Genomic DNA, 10,628 nt, shown 5'->3' on the forward strand with positions numbered 1-10,628 from the left:
AATAATACCAGTGATGAACAGGAACTAAGACAACGAAGAAGAGGAGATTAGAAAAGAACATGAAGAGGACATGTAGGGAAAAGGAGAAATGCTAACAGAGCAGGGTACAGCCTACATGGTGCCCAGACCCAGGGTGCTTGGTGAGCCTGAAAGCAGGGCCCCTGGTAGGGGATGGCCCGGTGCCCCCACACAGAGAGGGCAGAGCACAGAATGCAAGATGCACTTTACTTTAAAATGGCTCTGAAATGGAGTATCCCTGCACTGCACCACAACCCCCAAAACACAGACGGTGACCACAGAATATGAGAATAGTTTAATGAGAAACTGCTTTAATTTGAACTGGGATTGTTGGGGTGGGGAGGAGACAAACAGAGGGAAATAGATAAAACCCTGGTGGGTGTCGAAGAACAGGAGCAAATCAATTTGGCTGTAGATCCTGGGCTCGAAAGTTACCAGCTGTTCCTCTTGTACATGGATACTGGGTTCAACCTGTCAAACAGAGCAGAGTCAGGGAAGAGGCCCAAGCCAGGGCCAGCCCACAGCCCTCCTGAATCGCCAAGCCCGAGGAAGGGGTATGGTATGTGTAACACTCACATCAAAGGGTCTGAAATTTGTCAGTGAAGCTCTGCAAGGCCACTGAAACAGAGAAAGGCATAACCAGGCACTCTAGACATAGGAGTATGGAAACCCTTCTCCTGGTCCCCGTGGGGAACAGCCAAACCCTGCAACCTCAAGCCCCTCCAGCCCCTAGCCAAGCAGTTCTGGAACTGATTCAACCACCCATCACCTGAATTACCTGTGGAAATGTTTCCTAAACGGGAACACAATGTACCAGTGGAACTCCAACTCCGGTGTGTATCACAGCAATTCAGAACTTGTTATAAAACAAAACAAAACAAAAAACCATAGGACTGTACAACAAAAGGGGAACATTAATATAAACCATGGACTATAGTTAGTAGTAAATTATAATAATATTCTTTCATCAATAGTAGCAGATATACCACATTAATACGAGGTGGTAATAAGGGCAAAGGGGGAAGCGGAGTTGGCCCAGTGGTGAGGGCGTCCGTCTACCACATGGGAGGTCCGCGGTTCAAACCCCGGGCCTCCTTGACCCGTGTGGAGCTGGCCCATGCGCAGTGCTGATGCGCGAAAGGAGTGCCGTGCCATGCAGGGGTGTCCCCAGATAGGGGAGCCCCACGTGCAAGGAGTGCGCCCCGTAAGGAGAGTAACCCAGCACGAAAGAAAGTGCAGCCTGCCCAAGAATGGCACCACACATTCGGAGAGCTGACACAAGATGACACAACAAAAAGAAACACAGATTCCCATGCCGCTGACAACAACAGAAAGGGACAAAGAAGAAGATGCAGCAAATAGACACAGAAGAACAGACAACTGGGGAGGAGGGGAGAGGAGAGAAATAAATAAATAAATCTTTAAAAAAAAGGAGGGGGGCAAAGGGAAAAAGGGAACTCAGTGTCCTCTACTTAAAAAACAAGCAAATCCATACATACCCCATACCAAGAAGCAGTTAAAACAAAAATAAATGAGCTATCTCCAAATCTCTTAAGGGAAGAAGACCTGTAGACTTTGTTGGCACAGTGTACCTGTAGTTCCAACAAATGATTTCTATACTTACGCATACCTAAATGTAAATGCAGAGAAAGCTCCAGGCCAGGCCTGCAAGGTCCTGCACACACCAATATGTTGGTCTCTTGAGGCCGCCTGCACCTGCAACCCACCCTACCCCCTGGGTCCTGAAGTAGAAGCCCTGGTTGGCCCCAGCCCAGGCAGAGGTTTGTCATACCAAGTTGATGTTTAAGGTCATCGATTTCTTTCTGTCGTATAAGACACTAGCCCAGCAGATAATGGAAAAAGAGAAATATTAGTATATTCCTACCAACTCTCTCCTCCTCCTCGCCTCTACCCTGGGCCCCTCCATCCCCAAATCCAAAACCCTGGTGGCACAATGGAATGGAATCTTCAATGGAAAGGAGGTACTCTCCCCATGTGCAGTAGGGGGAGTGGGTTGGTAGTGTGGGGGGGGGTACATAAATCAGTTTAATCTGGACTCAGATCCCAGAATCTAGAGTGGACTTGGGATTCTAGGAACCAGAGAGAGCTTTACCCCAGGACAGCCCTGTGCTCCAGGTGGTTGCTGTTGCCTTTCCTGTCTTGGGGAAAGGACAAGTGGCTCCCGGTCACCTGAAAAAGAACACAAAACTCAGCTGTCAGGACTAGGAGTGAGGTGGGAAGGCCTTAGCAGTGTCTAAACTGGGGCAGCACCACCCTCTGCTGGCAAGCCGCTGCCCTCACTCTGCCCAGCAGCTGCAGCCTTCCCTCTGGGCCAACCCTCCCTGTTGTCCAGTCTCAGGCCACTGGAAGAGTGGCAGCCACAGCCGGCCCTTGGGATGAGTAGTGTTTCTCAAGAGGCCCAAACACAAAAAGCCCTGTTCCTCTCAAAGTCTGCTTCTGGAGCTGGAGTTCTGGGCACTGCCACGGCTCACCCCCATTGGCCAAATCCCATGCAGGGGACCATTTGGCTTATAGCCAACTGCATTCTCTTTCCTGCAGGAGAGCTGATGGGTAGGCAGAGAGGCCTGAGAACAGGAATGAAGAGACAGAGCTCACAGAGCAAGAATTTTCCCTCTTCACCTCCCCTTCCCCCATCTCCCAACATACCAAACTAACCACACTCACCTGAGGCTGCAGACCCTCTGGGACTGATACCTCCGTGGCTCAGAGCCAGGGCCTGCGAGCTTCCTGGAACTTGGGGGGCCCTGGTCTTGGCGTCTCCACCGCTGAACTCGCCACGATGCATGGGCGAGCAAGGTAACTCTGGCCAGGCTGATGGAAGCTAAAACAAAAAGTTCTGGCTGACTGTGTGTGTGTTCACATGTGTGTAAGGGCTGAGTGAAGCAGGGAATTGGGAGGGGAATCAAGAGGCTAATCTCCTTATGACATCCTCCCTGGGTAAGTCCCAGGCTAGGAGGCAGAGCTGAGCCAGGGAGAACAGTGTAGCAGTGAGAAAGCCCAGGCCCCTTCAAGAAAGGCTTGGAGAACTGGTGGAAAGGAGGAACCAGGAAGCTTGCAGCCCAACCTCTAAGGGGTTGGCAGATCCAAATCAGCTGCCAGTGCTCCCTTCTTTCCCAAACCCTCTCCAGAGAGGAGGCCAAAACATCTGTGAAATGTTGAAAACAGTGCCTGGCACACATTCAGTGCTCTCTTAATATCTGCTCCTATTGAAATGACCCTGGTTTGGCATCCTAATGACCCTCGGTGCCCAGTGACAAGTGCTGAGCAAGGAGAAGACGGTGCATGTGTGAAGATAGGTGATTGAAGGTGTAGATGGGGGAGGGGGGTGAAAGAACAAGGATGGCTCACTCACTTGGCCCCTTCGGACTGGATCTCTGCTTGGGTCATTATCTTCTCCAGCTACTGACTCAGACTCCCTTGGCCTGCATGCCACAGGTTTCTTCCCAGCATTACTGTGTTTGGGCTGCTTGGTACCCAAATGGGCCAAGGAGTATCTCTTGGATCTCCCAAGCATTGGAAGACCAGAGATTGGGGGGAAGGTGGCTGGTGTCAGGCTGCCTGCTGAGACTCTCTGCCCCCATGTGGGAAGAGCCTGGGATTTTCTCCCCAGGGCAACTTTGGAGGCACAACTGCTGGATTGCTTCTCCTGGGCCACCTTCTTCTTAGGGGTGGCATGGGGCAGGCTGCCTGCAGCAGTAGCAGCTCCTGGGTGGCTGAGCCTGCTGCCTCTCTTTGCAGAGACCACACTATGCATTTTCTTAGATGAAGAGACCTGAAGCTCTCCAACAGGTTGCTGTTTAGTGGCTAACACCAACCCACGAAGAATGGAAGCTTGGAAAGTGCTTGGCATGTGAAAGATGTTCTTCCTGACTTGGGGGTTCAAGTATCTGGGTATGTCCCCAGGATCCTCCAGGCTGCTAGACATTGCTTGGCCACCTCCTTTTGGGTAAACGTTCACCTTCAACGTCTGTATCTCACTGAACTCATCTGATGACTCAGGGTCAGAAGGGATTGCAGCCATGCCTTCCGTTGATGGCCGCAGGAGATTCTCAGGGATATTAAGCTTACTCTTAAGGCCTCTTCTAGGGTTCCCTAGGCCCAGCCTCTGGGAGAAACCTGCTGCAATTCCTCATGGCTAGGGGAAGTTGCGCTTTCTACTACTGGGATTTTGGTCTAGGTCTGCCCAAATGCTGGACATCTGAAGGGCACTGCCTTTTGGGGATGGGTTTCTCCAGAACCCCAGTGTGTCCTGGTCAATCAACTGCTTAGCGACGGCCGCAGTCTCTTCAGCAACAGGGTGTCCTCCTTCTCATCAGCCGGCGAGCCAATTTGGCCTCCCAGCCCCACAGCACTAACCCTAGCCCTGCCACTTCCATCACTTCCCTCTTGGGCTCGCTGTGGACATGGCCCTGCTCCTACCCCTCGGGACAGAAGCCTCACCCTCGACGACAGATGAAGAACATCCTTCACACAACGGAAACAGGACTCCAGCACTGCCACAGAGGCACCGAAGTGCTTCAAACAACCTATGCCTCTTATTCGTGCCTTTGAGGCTAGGCCCTTCTCATTCATCCTCCCCCAGCCAACCAGCACATTCTTGTTTGGTCTTCCATGAGGACCTATCCAGTAAGCACGGTCGCCATTGGTTGCCTCAAAGCCCATCATTTTTCAAAGCCAATCAGGGTGGGGTTAACTACCAGGTCAGATGGCCCCTCTTTGGAACTGGTGTTTATGTGTGATGAATCTGGACTCAGATGGGATCTCTCTTCATAAGACTTTCATGCTAATGTGCTGGAGTTGCAGTTAGTGTTGGGGTTTAAGATATATTTAGGGGATTTGAATCTCTGGACTGACAATGTGATAGCCAGGTCCTGAGCCTCAACAGACTCCAGCACCTACAATCTGATGTATTGGACTCACCACACTCAGCTAAGACGGAGTTGAAGAAGGACAACCACCACACCATGGAGCCTAGAGTGCTTACAACTGAAAGTGGGAGGATTGCATCCAGCATCCATGTGGAATCTGAGCCTCCTCTTGACATAGAGGTGCAATGGACACAACCAATCCAATGTCCACATAGAAAAGGTGGCATTGGATTGGGAAAAGTGGACATGGTGGCTGATGGGTATGGGGAAAGGCAGGAAGAGATGAGAGGTGGAGGTGTCTTTGGGACATGGAGCTGCCCTGGATGGTGCTTCAGGGGCAATCACTGGACATTGTAAATCCTCACAGGGCCCACTGGATGGAATGGGGGAGAGTATGGGCCATGATGTGGACCATTGACCACGAGGTGCAGAGGTGCCCAAAGATGTACTTACCAAATGCAATGGATGTGTCATGATGATGGGAATGAGTGTTGCTGGGGGGGAGAGGTGGGGTGGGGGTTGTGGGGTTGAATGGGACCTCATATATATATATTTTTAATGTAATATTATTACAAAGTCAATAAAAAAAAAGCCAATCAGGTGATTGTATCCCCTTTTCTTGGTTCTTGTCCCACCTTTTTCTGCCCCTCTTCCCTGGGCATGAATCTACTCTGTAATGGCATATCTGAGCACCTGGTTTCCCCCTCTGCCAAGCTGGGAGATAACCGTACCCCTCTCATAGGATTTGGGAGGAGGGAATGTACTGATGGATGTCACTCGGTTCTGGGGCAGGAAGTACGCAAGCCAATATTCCAAACCGAGGCAATAGGGAAGTAGGCAATTAGTAGTCGGGCCTCGGGGTACCTTTTGTGTAACGGGACAGATAGAAAATTATTTAGATTTACGGGCAGTCTCTATGGTAACTGCTTAACTAGGTCTTGCTTTGGAAAGGGGGGGGGGCAGAGGATGGGTAAACAAATCGGCCTGGCTGTGTACCAGTGCATTGTTATTGCCAGGAGGGTTTGACTTGAAAGCTGGAGTTTCTCCCTCCCTTCCCCCGCACACCACATCTCCTCCCCTTCCCTGCGAAGTCCTTCTAAGAAGAGGGAATTCCTGTGACCAATGGACATCCTGAAAGATACTCGCCATCACCTGTCGTGGAGATGGAACCTGAAACCACAATTCTGTTTTCACACACCACGTTTGCAATAATCCAAGAGTTTAAAAATTCCAAGGGTTGGAGAGGTTATGAGAAAACCAGTGCTTTTTCTTTACTGGTGGGGTGGATATCCACAAGTAACAGAAGATAGGTCTACCTTATTAAGTGGAAATCTTTGCTCTTTTGCTCTGTTCCAGCTTCTGAGACCTCTTTTTGCCCAAAAAATAGGGACACATTTTTCCACAGAAGTTGAAAGCTAAAGAATTTCATTTGGACAATTTAATCCATGTGATTGTTTGGTGCCTCTACAGTGGTGAATGCTTTCTTTTCACCATTATGTGAGACAAAAATCTTCATACTTTGTGCCCACTGCAATGTCTATTCACACGTCTCACTACCCCAGAACTCCTTTTTCTGATCTTCCCATCGTTTTCTTTCCATGTCCCTAAACATATGGCCAGGCCACTATCAACTGCCCAGAAAACTATATATATTATCACTGCTGGTCACTTCTCCATCCACAGAAAATGGATTACCAGGTGTACTGCTCAAAACTCTGCCCATTTGAAACATTTTTCTTTCTCACATCTTTTAAGGCCACTCCTGAATGTGGCTGAAATGAGGCTGCCATTCAAGGTCAGCATGCATCTGAAAATGAGCTGACCCATTCATAAACTTAGCTCAGATTAGCCAGACAGGATCCCTCATTTGTCCTAGGGGCAAGATGGGCGAGGGGCTCTGATGTCATGGAGGTTTGGGTTTCCTACTTCACAGCTTACTTTGGGTTACTTTCGGTTACTTAGTTTGGATCCTGCTGGAGTTTGATGAACCATGTACATTTTCCATCTTATGATGGAAAGCTGCTGGGCCCATCTGACTTTGTGACTTGTAATAAGCATTTCCTTTTTGTTCCACATATTTAACTTTATTTTGTACATTTAATAATTGAAAATATAAACAATTAAACAATAAAAAGAAAGCACAGTTGAATAAAAACATATTTCTCAAATGTACTGGACATATAAAAATTTTTAAAAAATCATACAATACATTACACAATATATTTGGTTCATAGTAATGCAATCATACAGTACTTGTCCCTTTTTATCTGGCTTGCTTTCCTCAACATAACGTCCTCCAGGTTCATCCATGTTGTCATAGGCTTTACGACTTTACTTCTTCTTACAGCTGCATAATATTCCATATGTGAATACAGCACAGTTTGTTTATCCATTCATTGGTTGATGGACTCCCAGGTTGTTTCCAATTTTTGGCAATTGTGATTGCTGCTATGAACATCAGTGTGCAGATGTTCATATCACTGCTCTCAGTTCTTCTGGGTATATACCTAGTAGTGGCATTACAAGGTCATGTGGCAAGTCTATATTCAACTTCTTTAGGAACTGTCAAACAGTTTTCCACATTGGCTATACAAGTCTGCTTTTCCACCAACAGTGAATAAGTGTTCCTGTCTCTCCACATCCTCTCCAACGCTTATAGTTCTCTGTTTTTTTAATAGTGCCTATTCTGATAGGTGTGAAATGATATCTCATTGTAATTTTTTAAAAAAGATTTATTATTTTTATTTATTTCTCTCCCCTTTCCCCACCCCCAGTTGTCTGCTCTCTGTGTCGATTCATTGTGTTTTCTTCTGTGACTGCTTCTATCCTTATCAGCGGCACCGGGAATCTGTGTTTTTTTTTGTAGCATCATCTTGCTGCATCACCTCTCCACATGTGCGGCACCATTCTTGGGCAGGCTGAACTTTCTTTTGTGCTGGGTGGCTCTCTTTATGGGGTGCACTCCTTGAGCGTGGGGCTCCCCTATGTGGGGGACATCCCTGAATGGCACGGCACTCCTTGCGTGCATCAGCACTGTACGTAGGCCAGCTCCACACGGGTCAAGGAGGCCCGGGGTTTGAACCACGGACCTCCCATGTGATAGGCGGATGCCCTATCCATCAGGCCAAGTCCGCTTCCCCTCTCATTGTAATTTTGATTTATATGTAATTTTGATTTACCATTAGTGAGGTTGAGCATTTTTTCATGTGTGTTTTTGCCATTTGTATTTCTTCTTTGGACAAATGTCTATTCAAGTCTTTTGTCCATTTTTTAATTGGACTGTTTGTCTTTTTATTGTTGAGTTGTAACATCTCTTTATATATCCTGGATATTAAACCCTTATCGGACATGTAATTTCCAAATATTTTCTCCCATTGTGTTGGCTGCCTTCTCACCCTTTTGGCAAACTCCTGGGAGGTGCAAAAGTGTTTAATTTTGAAGGGGTCTAATTTATCTATTTTTCCTTTTGTTGCACGTTCTTTGGGTATAAGATCCAAGAAACCAAAACCTACCACAAGGTCCTTAAGATATTTCCCTACATTTTCTTCTAGTAGTTTTACTGTCGTGGTTTTTATATTTAGGTCTTTGATCCATTTTGAGTTGATTCTTGTATAGGGAGTCAGATAGGGGTCCTCTTTTATTTTTTGGTTATAGATATCCAGTTCTCCTAGTGCCATTTGTTGAAGAGACTGTTTTGGTCTATTAATATGGAGTTGGTAAGTTTGTCAAAAATCAATTGACCCTATAGGTGAGGGTTTATTTCTGGATTCTCAGTTCTATTCCACTGATTTATGTGTCTATCTTTACATCAGTACCTTGTTGTTTTGACCACTCTAGCTTTGTAATATGTTTCAAAGTCAGGCAGTGAAATTCCTCCCACGTTGCTCTTCTTTTTTAGAATGCTTTTGGTTATTTGGGTACCCTTTCCCTTCCAAATGAATTTGGTAATTGCCTTTCTCATTCTGTAAAGTAGGCTGTTGGAATTTTGAATGGTATCGCATTGAATCTATAGATCAGTTTGGGTAAGATTGACATCTTCACGATATTTATTCTTCCAATCCATGGACACGGAATGTCTTTCCATTTGTTTAGGCCTTTTAAAAATTTTGTTTAGCATTTTTTTGTAGTTTTCTACATATAGGTCCTGTACTTCTTCAGTTAAGTTAATTCCCAGGTATTTGAGTATTTTTGTTGCTATTGTAAATGGAATTTCCCCCCTGATTTCCTCCTCAGATTGTTTAGTACTAGAGTACAGAAATATTACTAATTTTTCTGTGTTGTTCTTGTATCCGGCCACTTTGCTTAAATCATTTATTATCTCAAGTAGCTTTGTTATGACTACTTCAGAATTTTCTAAATACAGGATCATGTCATCTGTGAACAGGGAGAGTTTTACTTCCTCTTTTCCTATTTGGATGCCTTTAAATTTTTTTTTTCTTGTCTAATTGCCCTAGCTTGAACTTCTAGTACAATATTGAATAACAATAGTGATGGTGGGCATCCTTATCTTATTCCAGATATTAGCGGGAAAGCTTTCAAACTTTCCCCATTGAGTACGATGCTGGCTGTGGATTTTTCACATATGCCTTTACTCAGATTGAGGAATTTTCCTTCTTTTCCTATCTTTCCTTCTTTTCCTATCAACAAAGGATGCTGGATTTTGTCAAATACCTTTTTGCATCGATTGTGATGATGGTGCATTTTTTCCCTTCAATTTGTTAAAGTGGTTTATTACGTTTATTGATTTTGTTATATTGAATCAGGCTTGCATACCAGGAATAAATCCGACTTGGTTGTGATGTATAAGTCTTTTGATTTGCTGTTGGATTTGATTTGCATGTATTTTGTTTAGAATTTTTGCATCTATGTTCATTAGAGAGATTGGTCTGTAATTTTCTTTTCTTGTAGTCCCTTTATCTGGCTTTGGCTTAGGGTGATGTTGGCTTCATAAAATATGTTGGGTAATTTTCCCTCCTCTTTGATTTTTTGGAAGAGCTTAAACAGGGTTGATATTAATTCTTTTCTAAATGCTTGGTAGAATTCACCTGTGAAGTCTGGACTTTTCTTTGCTGGGAGATTTTTGATGACAGATTCAATATCTTTAAATGTGATTTGTTTGTTAAGCTCTTGTATTTCTTTTTTTTTTTTTAAGATTTATTTATTTATTTCTCTCCACTTCCCCCCCACCCCCACCCCGGTTGTCTGTTCTCTGTGTCTATTTTGCTGAATCTTCTTTGTCCCCTTCTGTTGTTGTCAGTGGCATGGGAATCTATGTTTTTTTTGTTGCATCATCTTGTTGTGTCAGTTCTCCATGTGTGCGGCACCATTCCTGGGCAGGCTGCACTTTCTTTCACGCTGGGTGGCTCTCCTTACAGGGCGCACTCCTTGCGCGTGGGGCTCCCCTACGTGGGGACAGCCCTGTGTGGCACAGCACTCCTTGCGTGCATCAGCACTGCACGTGGGCCAGCTCTACATGGGTCAAGGAGGCCCAGGGTTTGAACCGCGGACCTCCCATGTGGTAGACGGACGCCCTAACCACTGGGCCAAGTCCGCCGCCCTTTTATTTCTTTTAGAGTCAGTGTAGGTTGTTTGTGCATTTCTAGGAATTTGTCCATTTCATCTAGGTTGTCTAGTTTGTTGGCACACAGTTCTCATAATATCCTCTTTCTTTTCTCTCTTTATTTTTTTAAAAAGTTACATTAAAAAAAATAAGAGAGGGGG

General features: G+C 45.8%; 1 protein-coding gene across 1 annotated transcript; it reads right to left on the minus strand.

Annotated features, from left to right (window-relative positions):
* Positions 1-595: 595 nt before the first annotated feature.
* On the minus strand, positions 596-4,704 carry LOC111759787 (uncharacterized protein CXorf49 homolog). The gene is made up of 7 exons (XM_071212969.1): positions 4,480-4,704; positions 4,201-4,300; positions 3,392-4,062; positions 2,704-2,860; positions 2,132-2,208; positions 1,643-1,856; positions 596-636 (listed from the first exon to the last, which is right to left on the minus strand). Exons 1-7 carry the CDS (start codon positions 4,702-4,704, stop codon positions 596-598), a joined length of 1,485 nt encoding a protein of 494 aa, XP_071069070.1.
* Positions 4,705-10,628: the final 5,924 nt, after the last annotated feature.

Source organism: Dasypus novemcinctus, chromosome X, assembly GCF_030445035.2.
Source record: "Dasypus novemcinctus isolate mDasNov1 chromosome X, mDasNov1.1.hap2, whole genome shotgun sequence".
Taxonomy (NCBI): domain Eukaryota; kingdom Metazoa; phylum Chordata; class Mammalia; order Cingulata; family Dasypodidae; genus Dasypus; species Dasypus novemcinctus.

Excerpts from the sequence above, each read along its gene's own strand:
- LOC111759787 (XM_071212969.1), bottom strand. The coding sequence starts at position 4,704 with ATGATGGGCTTTGAGGCAACCAATGGCGACCGTGCTTACTGGATAGGT. Across the intron at positions 4,063-4,200 it reads AGACCTAGACCAAAATCCCA|GCATGGCTGCAATCCCTTCT; the intron begins GTAGTAGAAAGC and ends CATCAACGGAAG. Across the intron at positions 2,861-3,391 it reads ATCCAGTCCGAAGGGGCCAA|CTTCCATCAGCCTGGCCAGA; the intron begins GTGAGTGAGCCA and ends TTTTTGTTTTAG.